Source organism: Diadema antillarum, unplaced genomic scaffold (genome assembly GCF_040938485.1).
Source record: "Diadema antillarum isolate AM-2024a unplaced genomic scaffold, OU_Dant_1.0 seq00001323_RagTag, whole genome shotgun sequence".
NCBI lineage: Eukaryota > Metazoa > Echinodermata > Echinoidea > Diadematoida > Diadematidae > Diadema > Diadema antillarum.
In genome coordinates this window covers 724,416-741,223 of record NW_027272094.1, presented here as the reverse complement: position 1 = coordinate 741,223, position 16,808 = coordinate 724,416, and the positions used below count along the sequence as shown (strand labels likewise).

Sequence of the window (16,808 nt, the reverse complement as noted above, 5' to 3'; positions counted from 1 at the left end):
CACACAACGGTCACCCCTCGGCTCTTAGAATTTATTTTTTTAATGCGATTTTTAATAATTTCTGTCAAATCTATTGTTTTGATGCCTTTTTGTCACATAGAAAATAAAGGAAATAATAGAAGCCTATTCTAGAGCCATTCAAAATCATAATTGCTTCATATTTTGGTCCTTCAGCAAATTATGGTCAAGAATACCTTATTCATTTTTATCCCCTAAACATTTTTAACTGCATTTGGAACAAAAAAAAAGTATGCACAATTCCACAGAAATACTTGTTAGTTTACGGTTGCCATAGTCAGCAGCGAAGTATACAAATTGTTTGCAATAAGATTATAGGAAAAATCACCATATTTGGTTGAAATTGAGTGAAGGTTGTACACTATGTACACTTGAAAATTTTTGCTAATTCCCGTACCAACGGTGGGACTAGGGGGGGGGGGGGGTGGGGAGCTTTAATAGCCCAACCGTTGGTACCGGACCTTTCTTAGCCCATTTTCTGTTTACACTTGTTTTTGCCAAAGCTTACACACGATCATTGCACACGTACGTATAATTCTTGATATGGTGTTCAGCTCAATGTGTGCAGAATGAACACGACCCGATAATTCAGAACCTCTGCCTAAGAAAGGATTGTAGCCTAACTCGCGAATCAAAAAGAAGCTTTCTTATCATCTCGTGCATCCTGTACTCTATGTGCAATGCACCCATCATAGAGACAAGCTTGCCTTCACCCAAACACTTGCCATTGGAAGACTGATGATCGCATATACAGTCTGTAGTGGCTGTGCACCTATAAGAACGCTGGTCTGACCTCAGGATGTCTATCAAGTTTTGTCGTGGTGGAGATCTGTGTACCGATCCCTGCAATGTAAGCTCGATCGCGTGCTTCACTGAAGACGCAGATGCTGCCCTGAGTCTTGAAAGAGATCGAGGGTATAGGTCTGGACCAATTCAGCATGAGGTTACACTGAATCATCACTTTTAACCGGATCATTCAGGTGATATTACCCTCTGCCAGCGTACCCTGATTCACACATTGGATGGAAACCAGATGGCGGCCGTATTGGAAACAAGCAATAATTGGGCATGGGGGCACCAGTCTTGGCTAGGTCCAATTGTTAAGGAGTATCGAGTATATAGAAGACAATTGGAGTAAATAGTAGTTCCACTCCTATTTGGAAGTGAAGTTCCTAAAGAGGTCTGACTTAATGACCTAAACTTAATTGGATGACTACAGCAAGTTGCACGACACAGGATTGCTTCATGTGGAATGCGTGTTACGCCTCACAGTATGTCGTTTTCCAGATGGTCCATGACATCACTGTATGCCCCTGGACCATGAGTCATTCATCCGAACCATACAGCCCACGAGCTTGACACTGGTCAACACGAGCTCGTCAGCTCGAAACTAGGAAGCATTGCCCATGAGCTTGACACTTAGGCAAACCTGGCCCATAAGAGTCCGACACATCGGGGGGGGGGGGGGGGGGGGGGGGGGTACGGGAGGTCCACAAGACCTACACTGGATAGATTAAGCTTTCTGATGTAATACATGTATCAATCTCGTGGGCCTTGTTTTCCTCGAGCGTCGAGCTCGCGGACCGCACAGCTTGTGGGTCTATTTGGATGTCGAGCTCATGGACCTTGTTCATCTATAGTGTTTAGGTCACGGGATGAATGACTCGTGGGCTGCGTAACTGGATCATGGGCTGTGCGACTCTTGGGTTGTTTGACTTGTGACGTATACCTGATGACGTGGGCCTGTTGTTTTCCGGCTGGCATCTTTCACCCTTTTATCCATCAGTTCAAGGGACTTTGCCATGATATGCCTGTTCACAAACTATTAAGCATAACCGAAAATATGGTACTCCTCTCCCCACCTTCCATGTTTAAGCGTACAAATTTTGTCCAGTGTAAAGTGGATAATGTTGCACATAATTTCATGCAAGCAAGGATGCATAACTAATCTAAACATGAATATCATATTTGAGGTCACTGCCATCAATAGAGACACGTAAGCTTCATTTCTGAACTAATTAGCTTCTAACATTCCTGAGCCCTGTTACTATGAGCCAATGCTCTATGGAATATCAGGGGCGGATCCAGGTCGCTGGAATTCTGTAAAGTAACTAATACTTTTCGTGCCACTTCCGGGTTTCATTGCATATATATCAATATTCTGACATTTTGGGGTCATTGACCTGTCCCAGTCCTCAGAGCTCAAAGCAGAGATATGTCAACAATTTCCCTTGATCCGAGGAATAGGAAAACGATTCAGTTTTAACACAAATGAATTTTCAGGACATCGTTAGCATGTTTATCATCAACCAATTGCTTCAAATATCAAAACCTGATAATTTGAGATCAAAGGTAGAAACCCGTCAAGGATCGGTGGAACATTAACCTCAATTCCACTGTTAGTATATAGTTTTAGTGCATCATTGCCTTGTTTATCATTAATCAATGACAGGGTCCTATAGAACATGAAGACAATTCTACTGTAACAAAAATGAATTTTTAATACATCATTACCATATTTGACATCGATCAATGACCCAAAATATCAATTTTTTAACAAGTTTTGAGGTTATTTACCTTTGAAGGTCATCAGAGGTCAATTAAGACTGACCTCTTGATCTTAAAATGAATCTTAACATGTACTAAGACTAATGAAATTTTTATGCTTTAGTCAAATTTGCACAATTTTTCAGCTTATCTGCACTACTATTTCTTATTTCTCTACATCAATTTCTTTTCAATACTTGTGGTACGTCATAAACATTATTATTATAATACCATTCTCATCCAGCGATGGCTTCTTCGAAACTTTAAAAATGCATGACTTTTGAACTTGAAGCAAGACTTAAACTCTATGTAGCCTTGTTGTTCACTAACTTCCATAACAGTGGATGCGGAAGGGAGTTACACTTCACGCTATAGGAACTGCATGACTCGTAGTAACCATCAACACTTCTTGCCAGAAGATTCCGCGTGGTTAAATCCTGAACAGCAAAATGACAGCCTCCCTCCATCCACCCTAACCAAAACTTTATCATTGAGTGGGGCTCATTATCTAGTAAAAGCTATGAGATTGGTCATGGGTAATCAGCATTAATGTATGTGAAGGAACCAAAATTAAGGAACAATGTCACAGTCCATCGGTAAATCGCTTTCATAGACCGTTAAGTAACGGTGTGGATGTATAGCTATTGACTCTGGCTCGGATCAGGCTCAGAGTATGAACGAATGAGTTGATATGCAGGTGCAAAGAAACTTTGACCAACCAAGCTTAGCCGTAGACACTCATACTAAAACCACACAACAGCCACCTATAATCTCCAAGAAGCATCGCCACAATACCTGTGACTTTCAGAGTAATAGTGTGGTTTTGCGTGCAACTGAAAGGAAAGAAGTCAAAAGTTGAAAAACTTGTGACCTTATGTCAGGGTGGATGACGGCGTCATAAAACTATGACCCCTATAAAATCTGTTTTACCATTGTTTGCTATTGAAAAATATGCCTATAAAATCAAAGTCCAGTCAGGGTTGTATACAGTATTTATTCAGGTGAGGCACCTAACGGACAAGGTATACAGAATCGCTAAAAGCATGCACTATAAAAGAAAAAGTAACTCTACAATTACAGCAAATCTGACGGCAGCAGAGTCGCCAGAAAATTTGCTTTAAAATACAGGATGCATAGTATTGTAGCATGCATTTAGAACTGTAATTCAGAAAAGCAGAAATATACTGTAAATTTTGTTACATTAATTTATCTTTAATTTTCACATTTGTGTTTAACGGAGTACGAGACGTACATACCGAAATTCAGTATTATAGCTGGTGCAATTATTCTATAATGTCAACTCGACAGATGGGGGAAAGAATAGTTGATGATTATAATCACGGTGAAAATCCAGGTTTTATGTTGTAGATATGAAATATTACCATTGTAATTCAAAGTGATAGCAATTGAGGGGAGGAACAAAAGAGTTAAAATGAAAGAGGAAGGTCATTTGACAGCTGTCAACGTGAAACATCCGATAAACGAATTTCCTGGGGGGGGGGGGGGGGGGTTGCGAGTGAAAGATGCGTCAGATGATTCAATAAGAAATAAAGAGGAAAATAACAACATCCGAAGAACAAGAGATTCCCCTTGAAAGCCTACCAATTCGGAGGAAAATTGTCCCGGTGCATTATCGGTCAAAAGTAAGCATGGCTGTTGTGTCCCTGCACAAGTTCATAATGACAACATTATGAAAAATATAAACAAACAAACAAACAAACAAACAAACAACAACTACATCGAAACTGATAGTATTATTTATTGAGAGAGGAAAAAATGTCATTCAGAAATCCGAGCCTCCCTCATTTTCATCTTGGATATCACACAATGATATGATATAATATAATGTAATGTAATATGATATAATATAGTATAATATAATATCATAAAATATGATATCATATCATATAATATAATATAACATAATATAATAAGATATAATATATATGATATAATATGATATAATATAATATACTATTACATATCATATTCTACTCTATTATACTATATCATATTATATTATATTATAATCATATTACATGTTTACATTATACCAGATACTATAATGCATTATTGTACTTTTTCATATTACGTTATGAATTAAATAATGTATCATGATGATCATTATTACATGATATGTAGAATAACGATTATATTTGTAGTATTCAGTCACGTAAAAACACACTCTGGCTTGTCATTATTGTCTTTTATGGCTATAATATCCTGGAAAATAAATGCTCAAATGCAAGTCGTCTCCGTCACCACAGCAAGGAGTTATAACTCCTGGGCCCCGTCTTATAAGGACTTGTGATTGATTCAAATCAATCACAACTTTACGATTGAATGCAAATCCATTTTATAAAAAGTTATGATGGTAATTAAGACGGAGAACTGCAATCAATTAATCACAGGTTGCGATTGATTGCAGCTTTTAAGAGATTTGATTATAATCAATTGATTGATTGATTTCTATTACAAGTTTGATTGATTTCTATTACAAGTTTTATAAGACAGGGCCCAGATCCCAGTATAACAGGGCGATGAGGTGGCCCACTCGCAGCGAATAATCCATATCTGCCTTGCAGTCTCATTGAATCAATCGGCGAGCAATGTTGCATGACTGTAATCATGCCATCAACTCTATTACGTGAATAATTATCATGACGTTAAGCCTGCTCTGTTGCTGTATGGACACTTAACATGACGAGATTACTATGAAAATAAACAAAAACAAAACATCATCTGAACCGAATCAGTAGATCTTATACAACAACAATTAAATGCAATCCGAAGAGTAATTTCTTGTCGCCAAATATTTTGACTCAGAGAAAAAAGAAATAAATGTAACACTGCTAACGGAATTGTTGGACACACTTTTTTTTTTTTCGAAACAAAAAAAAAGCAACATTTTCTGATAAAACATAAGTGGAATGTCGAACGATATGATAAATGGGGATGTCAGCTCTAGAAGCAGTCATGTGGTTGTCGTTTCCGAACTGTTGTTCAGAAGGCATTGAACCTTAACGTGAAATGCCATCCCTGATCGTACACGACTGACTATATGAGCAACTTCTGCGCCGAAGAGGTTGTCTGCAATTAATTGTCCATAGGACATGATGACGGGGTTCCACGTGCATAGGGGTGGGTGACCTTCCGTTAAGAAGGAGATTCTGAGAGTTTGGATCTCATGTACGACAACCCTTTCATCATCTCCATGATCAAGTTGAATCGCAGAGATAGAGTAAAATTTCATAAAACATGAAAAGGTATAGAAAATCAGTAACTAGGAACATTCGCTTACGCAGATATTTCGCACGAAAGTTAAGGATGTTTCAAGGGGGCAGTTTCATAATTGGTCACAAGCATTATAGGGCTTATCACCAGATTATAAAGTTATTACATGGTGCAATACCCTGGAAATCAAATTTGTGTAAAACTATAATAAACAAAAACAGTCATATTTCACCTGTGATAGCCCCTAAAAGTGTATCATTTCGAATGAAAAAAAAAAGTAAAATTATCTCTTTAACAATTTAGCACTTGTTCTTCGTGGGTTAAAGTTCTGCTCCGTAAGCACCGGCATTGATTTGTGCACGTTCCAGTTATTCCCCTATACGTTTTTAAAAATGATATCGAGATTCCATGTCGATTGGTTACTAGTAGCTGATCGCGCATTACACTGCATATCACTATCGTTTATTATCGTTACGATACACATCATAAAAGCTCTTTGTTCACGGCGTATTTGGGAAAAAATCGACATAGTTTCATTAGGTTTTTTTACATCATCCCGATGTTGCCAAATAGCGCGCTATTTTCTGACTTGGGAAATTAAACCGAAAATTTAAACGAAATAGCGCGCTATTTGATAGTGTGAACACAAATTAGCGCGCTAATTGTATCGCTCTGGTCGAGAAAATTTCTTGAGTCCAACTCGGGAAATTTCTGAAATAGCGGGATAGTAGCGCGCTATTTGATAATGTGAAAACGACTCGAGAAATTAGCGCGATGCTTCCCATCATGCCTAGCGTGTGTGACCCGATCGATGGAGTGAAACTGCACACAAATCATGAGGAATTTTTGAGAGGGCATACACATTACTGATGTTGTTCGCACATACTCAGCTGTCGAATTAGCTCGAAAAAAATTCGGGCTGATTCTCTTCGGGCTATTAGGCGTTTTCACATCAACCCGATAAAAATCCAAGCTCGAGATATTTTGTTATTTCCCAAGTCAGAAAATAGCGCGCTATTTCGAAACATCGGGCTAAAGTGAAAACGCCTATTGTGAACAAGAAATGAAATAGCACTCTAATTCGCAATAGCGAAAAATTTCTCGAGCTTCGATTTTTATCGGGCTGATATGAAAACGCCTATTGAACGAATTGAGTGGTCGACTAGTCTATTTTAAGCCGTTTTCATTTTCCTGCATACTCATTTAAATCATATAGCATTTAAACCGTAATAAATAAAAATTGTTAACAAAAAATTCTAATGTTTTGCAGAGGGCATGTCTCAAACATATTCTACAAATGTAGCAAACATAGTACTCAGAGTATTGGTACATTTTAATGCTTCAATATATAGGTCAACCTCCATTCTACTCTATATTTTTTTTCTTCACTCAAGTTTCATCTTCGAAAGGAAAAGATGATGAATCCATACATTGCATATTACGCTTTGTATTTTGTGGAGTTCCAACTAGTAAATCTTTCCATACATATAGCAATAATGTGCCTCCTCAATTACTAGTATTGAAAAAAAAAATATTGTTATTCGTTTGAGGTTCAAACCAATAGTTTTATCTGCTTCTTACTTGTTGTGGTTAAGACCGATATGACTTGTGAAATTTTTAGCAACTTCCAGAACTTTCTCATTTCATTTCCCTTATAATGAAACTTTTATTTGCCTTAATCATTTCCAAGATATCGCTTTCCTTATGAACGTATACACGATTGATTATGACAAAAATCGGGTATATTTCTGTTTACTTCGTGCATATCGGGAGCTATTCCGGAAGATCTGGATAAAAACGTAATGTGTAATGGCCATGATAAAGATCAATACTACAAGGATTAATTTGCCTACTCAATTTCATAACGAAATGAGAGGCGAAAAATGTTGGTAGAGAGATTATGCACGTTATTTTGTTTTTATAAATCAACGCCAGCCGACTTTCCTCTTAACCCCAAAGAGTTAAACCTTCCTTTCGCGGTTTATTCGGTGATGGGGCTCCCTGTACTGTCTCTGGGTATTAAGAAAGCCGTGGTTTCTGAAGTAATGAGCTTTCCCGTTCATTTTCTTGTGCTTAATCATTAGAGTTGACATCCAGGCTCAGCCTCTGCTTGAAATGAACAACTCCCTGGCTAATTATGTATTTTAGTAAACAGATACCATTTCTTGCTTTAACAACTATTATATTTGACATGGAATTTCGTTATACTTGATTTATGATGATTGATCAGCGATAGATACGTAAGATGAAAATATGCCAGATGGAAAACCTGCAGAGGTGAAAGGTCAGAGCTTCTGAATTATCACTGTCGGGATAAATCCTTTCTGTATGATAACATTATTAAGGGAGCTGATTAGGTTTCAGGGCCAGATTCAGTGACACTTATTTCCAGCAAATATAATTAATATTTACAACACAAGCAACATAACATGCGATCAATTTGAAAAGGTGATGGGGCCCATCTTTAGAAGTACAAAAACTTGTAGTGAGTGTGCCGTTAACACAAATGAAGATGATATTCCATGATAATACAGTATCACTGTATTACAAGGGAAATACAAAACCGAGGTAAAGACAAGGACAAAGACATGAGGCAGTGACAATAACAGACAAAACCAGAAAAAAAAGGACAGTGACATAATACGAACATTGACGTTGATAGGGACATCAGCTTCGATTCATTTTTATTTATTTATTCATGTTTTCTTTTAAAAAAATAATACTGGGTAGGTACATTCAGTTTTGCTAACTGCTTTACAATGGCGCCTTGTATATACACAAAATAAAACAATAGATACATTTGTAGCAACATGATTCACACAATCACAGATCAATAACATAAACGAACAAAAGAAATCAACTTAACTACACTTCTGTTACATGTATACGTAAAAGAAATAAGGCCTTAACAATTTAGAAAAGGGAAGAGTATATAACCCAAAACAAAACAAAGAAAAAAGTCTAGTAGGTGTGACAATGTAAAAAAAAAAGGAGGTCTTATTGGATTCAGTGGAAGACAGAAGTTAAAGCATGCGGATAAATCTTAAACAATTTGTTTTGAATAAAGCCAGTGACGAAGACAGTTGTACTTCAATGGGGAGTTTGTTGAAAAGAGAGCTACCGGTTTATATAACACGAATAATGGGACCCAACAAACGTGTAATACAGGGGGATTGTCGAGGGAATAATATAAAGAATGGAAAATTGGGGACAGTCATCAGGCAGCCATCAGGCTGCAACGATCGAGACAAAAGCACCTAACGTGACAGCAAGAGACAGAAAAAAAAGACATACAGTCTGTGTATTCATACACGGCATACTACACGTAGTCATGAAATAAAATTCAATAACATTATGAAATGAATTTTCTTCTACCTAATTTTGAAGTTGTTTAGCAAACTGAAAGCTTTTCAGGGGCGGGATCTCACTCCAGATTTTTGGACGTCCCGTGACGTTCTTTGTGTAGGTGCGAAGCTAAAGAAAAACGGGCACTGTATTGACAATGAAAACATATTAGAGAATTGAGTGGGCAGAAGGCCAGTGACCCCGTTGATGAAGTGAAGATGCCCAGTTCATATCTCACAACTTCAGTGACATTCCTGATAAAGTGGTTTAACATTGTGATCGTGGCTGCGCTTTTCAACTCATTCAAATTTAAACTATTATGTATAATTATTTAATGCTTTACATCTCAAGTGAATGTGTTTGCCCATCGTACGTAACAATACGATAAACATAAAACTAAAGATGAAAGAATGTGACTACAATAATTAATTCGTAAGACGCTACTTGGCAGTATATATTAAAGTTTGCTTATAATATCGGTATTTTTTGAAATTCTCCTTTGAACCTCATTGAGATAATTCCACGATAGTCTAAACGCCAGATAAACTCCAAGAAATTTTGTACATAGTTGAGCAATGTCAGCCATTATTGCAGTTCAAACACACAACACACACACACACACACACACACGCACGCATATATATATATATATATATATATATATATATATATATATTAAAAAATTAATGGCAATCGGTTACAATATATAAGTTGAGTATACAACTTATTTTGGAGAGATTCTGCAATAAGTCTCCCCAGTAAAGCAAGTCTGATTTAATCTGCTAGAATAAGAGATCGACGTTTCTTTTTTTTTTTCAAAATATGAACTAGTTTGAAAAATAAAAAGAAGAAGGATTAAACCTGGCTCTTGCTGTGAGATTGTTGGAAATTCTGTCGAATGCAACAAGTGAAATTTAAGCAGTTAGATCGATCTATTAAAGGTCTTGTTTATTTTTTTTATTTCGAGTTATCACATTTGATGCATTATCATGACGTGTAGGTAACTTATATCAACAAAACATCCTACATGTACCTAATAAAAGTTTCGCAGTAAGGCCTAAAATATAAGGAGATATCATTATTTTTCTCGATCAACTATATTACTGTAGACGGTTCATTCTAGAAGCAAAATAATTTCATTCTTGTATATTCAACAATATTTAACATTGATTAAACTGATCAACATTTTTATTTTTTTTTTGTCTATCCCTAACTCACATTTTGAACTATTATTGAATCAAAGCCGGGTTTTTTGTTTCATCTGAATATGGTTTAATACCTGTACTCTAATTTTACCTCCAGGCTTCTCGTCAGTGCTCCTCCGGAAGTGAGGGAAAATGTGTAAGGATATACCAATGAGATGTGCAGTCACCACCGTCTAGACAACCCGAAAATGAAAGGATTGCTTATAAGGCTATGGCGGTCCTTTTGCTGGGGACATATCGAACAATCTGACTAAGTATTCGTAGTCGGCACCTGTTCCAACCTGCGCCGCACCGCAGATGACCCCGTTAGCCTCCTCTCAGAAATGTCCACCCAGGACGCGTGTGGGTTCTGAACTTGAATTGAGTGGCGCCTATTATGGTTTCCGCCTTGACCTGCTAAAATAAAGACCTTCTGACATTAACAGGTTATGTCTTCGTAGGTTTTAACACGACGCTGTCCATCCACGAAGGCATAAACCCTTCATGAAGTGTCAAACCAATTGGCAAGTTCTTCTTAAAAATTCCGTTCCCTCATACAGGAGCAAAACCATCATAAGCATGCCAGCCATAAACTCTTTAGAAGCGAATGAAAATCTTCGAACCGCATGATATCACATGTCACAATGCAAATGTATTTGTCTTCTACTCTCGTCTCCTATACTGTTTACTCACCTCGGACCTTACAACTTTTAGAATAGGTCAGGGAGCTTTATAGAAACCAGTAGAACTTTTGATCTCTTTCATAATTTCAAGCTGTCGATTCCTTTCATGTCATATCAGACGCCTGTTTATACGTCAGAGTCATTTTCTAATTTATTGACGTGATATAGTTCGGGATCAAAAAGGAAAAGAAAAACAGAACTGCGCCCGGAGAAATTCTTCTCATTGGAGATTAGGGTAACGCTTTGTTATCACTAGAAGTGATGGCTATAAATAAAAGAAAATAATAATTAGGCCAAGGGTTCTACTGAATGGCATAAAACCCGAATCTCATCGAGATCTTGCTCGATAAATTCTTTCGGCCCAAAGAATCTTTCCAATGCCATTACTATAAGTCAATAAAATAACACTGCCTGAAGCTATATACTTCTTTCATCAACCCTTATGTAAATGATAATGAAAATAAAGTAAGTAAGAATTGTATATGGCTCGAAATCCACTTGAATCCAAAAGATCGAAGTGCAATAGATTAAAAAAAGAAAATAAATTACGTACATAAAAAGATAAACGTATCGAAGTTTTAACGCCTGTTAATATATTCGCAAAAAATTGAAAGTAAACGGAGAAAGTGCACATTCCAAACCCAGATATAAGGTTCGAAAATCAGAGTCTGAAAGTTTTCATGGGCAAATTTAAGGGTCAGACGAGATGTTTGTCACTAAACAGAAAATACCTTCAGTGCTACTTCAACAATTTATTCAAAGCATGCATATCATACATAAACGGTCCTTGGAAGCCAATAAGAAATGGATTTGTATACATTTTGTGTACTGATGGAACTTTCTGTTTAACAAGGAATTTTTATGAAGGTATAGTGGTAGGCCTATGGATACGTAAAAGAGTCCCCACATTATATGCATAATAGGCGATTCTATTTCATTCAAAAATGCAACGCCCTCGCCAATCTCCCTCGAGAGTATGCCGACTCTATGCGGAGTATGATGGTTTTCTGTTTGGAGCTTCGTCGGATGAATGGAACGCCATAACATTGATATCTAATAATTTTTTCACCTTGGGGCTGTGACAACTTGTCGTCGCGGGGGGGGGGGGGGGGGGGTTATGAGACATTGTTTCTTAAATCTTGGTGATTTTTTTTCAAATCTATTTTACACATAATTAGTCAAGTGATGTTCTTTTGAAATCTTTGCTGTCTTACCCAAAAATTGACGCCACAGTGGTATGTCAAACGAAAGGCGATCCCATTGATATAATGCTTTTGCTGCCATGTTTTTTCGCTCTTCTGTTTGTTCGACATTTTTGAGATATGAGGTTCTGTCAAACCAGTAGCGATATTATACATATATGCATACTTACATGCATACATTCATACATTCATACATGATATATATATATATATATAAATGTATACATATACATAATTATGTATTATATACGTATCATGTTCAGCTCATGTTTATGTTTATCTCTCAATTACTCAATACACTTGAAAAGGAAATGAAGCTGAGGAACACAAATTAAGATCAAAAGTTTCTACAAATCTTGCAATCTATCCTGCGGCATCCCTTGTCATCAGTTCGTCACGAATGTAATACGATCAAGATAACAAAATGACTACAGTACACATATCAATACCATACCATTACAGATAAATGGGCCTATTTAATTATGTATACAGTGGAAGAGGTCACAAGCGTAGTTGCTGTTGGTAAATCATAGAAACCACTCGCCATTTGCCTACGAAAAAAAAAGTGTGTTCCACTAAAAATACAAAAGAATAGTTTTATCCAGTTTTGTTCAATACAACACTGGCAATACCGTCAATCTCCATACAACAAAGTCAAGCGTCTCGTTTACAATGGTTTAGAGGACTTTTTAAGGTATACGGCACAGATTTCACAGAAGAGTATGGATTGACGTTGACTCGAATAAACATGTGCTTCGGTCTATGGTGAGTTACTGAACCATTAGAAGAGTTACGCCAGGAATTTAATGCACACTCTGCCTAGAAAGTCGTTGCTGATTTCTTTACTGCGAACGACAAAGGCTGTTTGTTGGTTGCTGTTGTGTGTGTGTGTGTGTGTGTGTGAAAGAAAATCTGGCCAAGATGAAGGTCAAAAGGTATTTGTTTATAAAGGTGAATGCACTTTGCTGACAAAAGGAATGTACAAGTAGGAAGGAGAAGCTTGGGAGGACAGGAACAAAGCGATGAAAGGTGATAGTAATAAGCGTGCAGCAACAAGCTAAATCATGAAGCATTTTTAAATTATTTCATAAAAATGATCAGGAAGTAGTGCCTGACTTGGGTTTAATAAAACATGCACAAGAGGACACAGTAAAACATTATGTATTTTTCGATCACAAACCACTACAAGAAGAAATTCATTTTACATGCGTATCAGGAAACCATGGAATATAGTTTACCCAGAAATTTAATAGATGCACCCAGTGTCTTCAGTTTTGAAATTGCTTTGGATAAATTCTGGGACAATGAACCCATAAAATTTAAGTTTGACGCCACGCAACCTGGTCACGACCCAGCTCATCTTAAGGGCTGAACCTGGATCTGAATAGAGTACAGAGGCTCAGCCTGCGTTCAGAATCTTCCATAGGTATCCATAGGTATTGTAGGTAATTATATTAACACCAACATAATGCAGACGGAAGTGCATTTAAGTGGAAATCGTATTCACACAATCTGCTTCAAATGAGGCAGATATTCGAATTAAACGCCTCATGGAGAGGAAATTGCATTAAAACCGGAGAAGGAAGCTTGTCAGAAATAGTAATAACGAGGACCCAAAGAGGTGGGTACGGGGTCTTACCGAAACGTCGCTGCCTCTCGTCATGACGGCGATTGCTTGAAAAGAGACACAATCAATTAAAAAAAGGAAATGCACTTGATGATTATGATCTATGCGAATCCTGTACCGCTCTCCCGTATTGTATGAGATATTTCCACTATAACAGTGCCAAGGAGGTTTGGAGTCCGTTGGACAGGGCAAATGACAAATTCAAATTATTGACTATCACTGCTTGCTCGTAGACCATCGAGGAGGATGTGGGTAGAATGAGACGGACGGATGCAGCGACAGGAAAAGCTTCGAGCCGTCCCCAACGAGGTCTCGTCTCTCTTCTGACTTACGGCGCATCAGCGACAGAAGACATTAGGTGCATGAACCACTAACAAGCGGGAAAGGTCCGCGCTATCTCTTTCTCATGTAATAACGCCTGCCTTAGTTGTTGTTACGCAGATTGGGACCCGCGCACTCCTCTGTCCACGTGAGTCGCGTTCCGAGAGAAACTTTCATTGATTGTTCATCTTCACCCCGCAGTAAGCAAGGAGAAAAGCGCTCGCTAAAACCCACTCTTACGTGGCAGAGGGTACAAAAGAATCACGTGGCCACGCACTGGCGTAGCCTGGGGGGGGGGGGGCGATGGGGGCGGTCGCCCCCCCTAAGATTTGGACCGGGGATTTGGGAGGTGGAAAAAAAAAATGCGTGTATACTGTCTCCTTTGCAACCTTTCATCAAATAAGATATTTTTTTTTGAATATTTCACTCAAAGTATGCACCAGATCGTTGAATTTCAATTCAAAATATGCAAAATCTCTCGTGCTTGGGAGGGGGTATCCCCCTCCCAAACCCTTCCCCTCTGTGCCTCTTTCCCTAGCTAAGTACACTTTTTAGATTTACAAAAAATTATGAATAATTCTGAGTGCACAAGACTTATCACTTATATTCCGAAAACTCAAGGTTCCCTCATGTATAAGGGGAATTTCCCCTTTTAATCAACCCTTTCCTCCCTCAGCCCCCCCCCCCATCAGTTTGTTTTTTTTTTTGTGTGTGATTTCCCCAATGTTGATTCCATCAAAATATGCGTATACGAGATATCTCAATTTCAACCTTAAAAAGGCAAAAGCTCCATCGGAAGGAAAGGGTGGAGATAACACTCGCCCACGCCTTCTCCCTGCTCGCCCCCCCCCCCCCCCCCCCGCCATGCATAGAAGTAGACTGTGGCTATACCCAGATCGCTTTATTTCAATTCTAAAAACTCAAAAGCTCCACGAGCGGGAGGGGGAATCCCCCTTCCCCTAAGCTCTACCTCACTAGACTTATATACATACACACAGATGGTGCACATTCGAAATAAGAGCTAAATTCCGTGATTTTAACACTTCGATGAAAAAGTATTGCACCAAAAATTTGCACCAGATCGCTGAATTTCATGACTGAAAACGCAAAATCACCTTCGTGTGGCAGGAGATATGCCCCTATCTACACCCTCGTGTGCATGCTTTTTCTGTTTGATTGCTGAACAGACAGCGTCCATGATATTCAGTGCAAGAATTAATACAAGAAGACTAGTGTATTTAAATTATACCATTTTATAGGCAAATTGTTCAATAATAACCTACACTAAAATATACTGCAACCATAAACAAGTGGGACTGTTTCAACTCGTTAAAACACGCAAAAACATGCATCAAATTGCACCATTTGCAACATCAAAATGCAAAAAGTTCTCACCGTGGGAGGGGGGGACACCCCCCTCCCACACCCTCCCCTCCCCCCTCGCTCGCTCCACTCGCTCGGGTTCAGTCGCGTTCATGATATTCAGTGAAAAGAATTAATACAAGAAGTGTATTTTAATTATATCATTTTATAGGCAAATTGTTCAATGATAATCTACACTAAAATATACTGCTACCTTAAACAAGCGGGACTGTTTCACGTCGATAAAACGCGCAAAAACATGCATCAAATTGCACCATTTGCAATATCAAAATGCAAAAAGTTCTTATCGTGGGAGGGGGACACCCCCCTCCCCTCCACCTTCGCTCGCTCCACTCGCTCGGGTTCAGTCGCGTTCATGATATTCAGTGAAAAGAATTAATACAAGAAGTGTATTTTAATTATATCATTTTATAGGCAAATTGTTCAATAATAATCTACACTAAAATATACTGCTACCTTAAACAAGTGGGACTGTTTCACGTCGATAAAACGCGCAAAAACATGCATCAAATTGCACCATTGGAAAATCAAAATGCAAAAAGTTCTTACCGTGGGGAGGGGGAAACCCCCCTCCCACATCCTTCGCTCGCTCCGCTCGCTAGGGTTCAGTCGCGTTCATGATATTCAATGAAAAGAATTAATACAAGAAGTGTATTTAAATTATACCCTTTTATAGGCAAATTGTTCAATAATAATCTATACACTAAAATTTACTGCTATATACCATTAAACAAGTGGGACTGTTTCACGTCGATAAAACGCGCAAAAACATGCATCAAATTGCACCATTTGCAACATCAAAATGCAAAAAGTTTTTACCGTGGGAGGGGGAACACCCCCCTCCCACACCCTTCCCTACCCCCTCGCTCGCTCCGCTCGCTCGGGTTCAGTCGCGTTCATGATATTCAATGAAAAGAATTAATACAATAAGTGTATTTAAATTATACCATTTTATAGGCAAATTGTTCAATAATAATCTACACTAGAATATACTGCTATATACCTTAAACAAGTGGGACTGTTTCACGTCGATAAAACGCGCAAAAACATCCATCAAATTGCACCATTGGAAAATCAAAATGCAAAAAGTTCTTACCGTGGGGAGGGGAAACCCCCCTCCCACACCCTTCGCTCGCTCCGCTCGCTAGGGTTCAGTCGCGTTCATGATATTCAATGAAAAGAATTAATACAAGAAGTGTATTTAAATTATACCATTTTATAGGCAAATTGTTCAATAATAATCTACACTAAAATTTACTGCTAT

At 38.1% G+C, this 16,808-nt stretch overlaps 1 protein-coding gene across 1 annotated transcript in view; it reads left to right on the top strand.

The window, feature by feature from the left end:
* Nucleotides 1–817: 817 nt before the first annotated feature.
* LOC139708266 (uncharacterized) overlaps nucleotides 818–16,808 on the top strand; it is a 68,454-nt gene continuing 52,463 nt past the window's right edge. Inside the window, exon 1 of the mRNA XM_071620238.1 lies at nucleotides 818–868. Within this exon, the coding sequence (XP_071476339.1) occupies nucleotides 818–868 (51 nt within the window). The remainder of the gene's footprint in view (nucleotides 869–16,808) is intronic.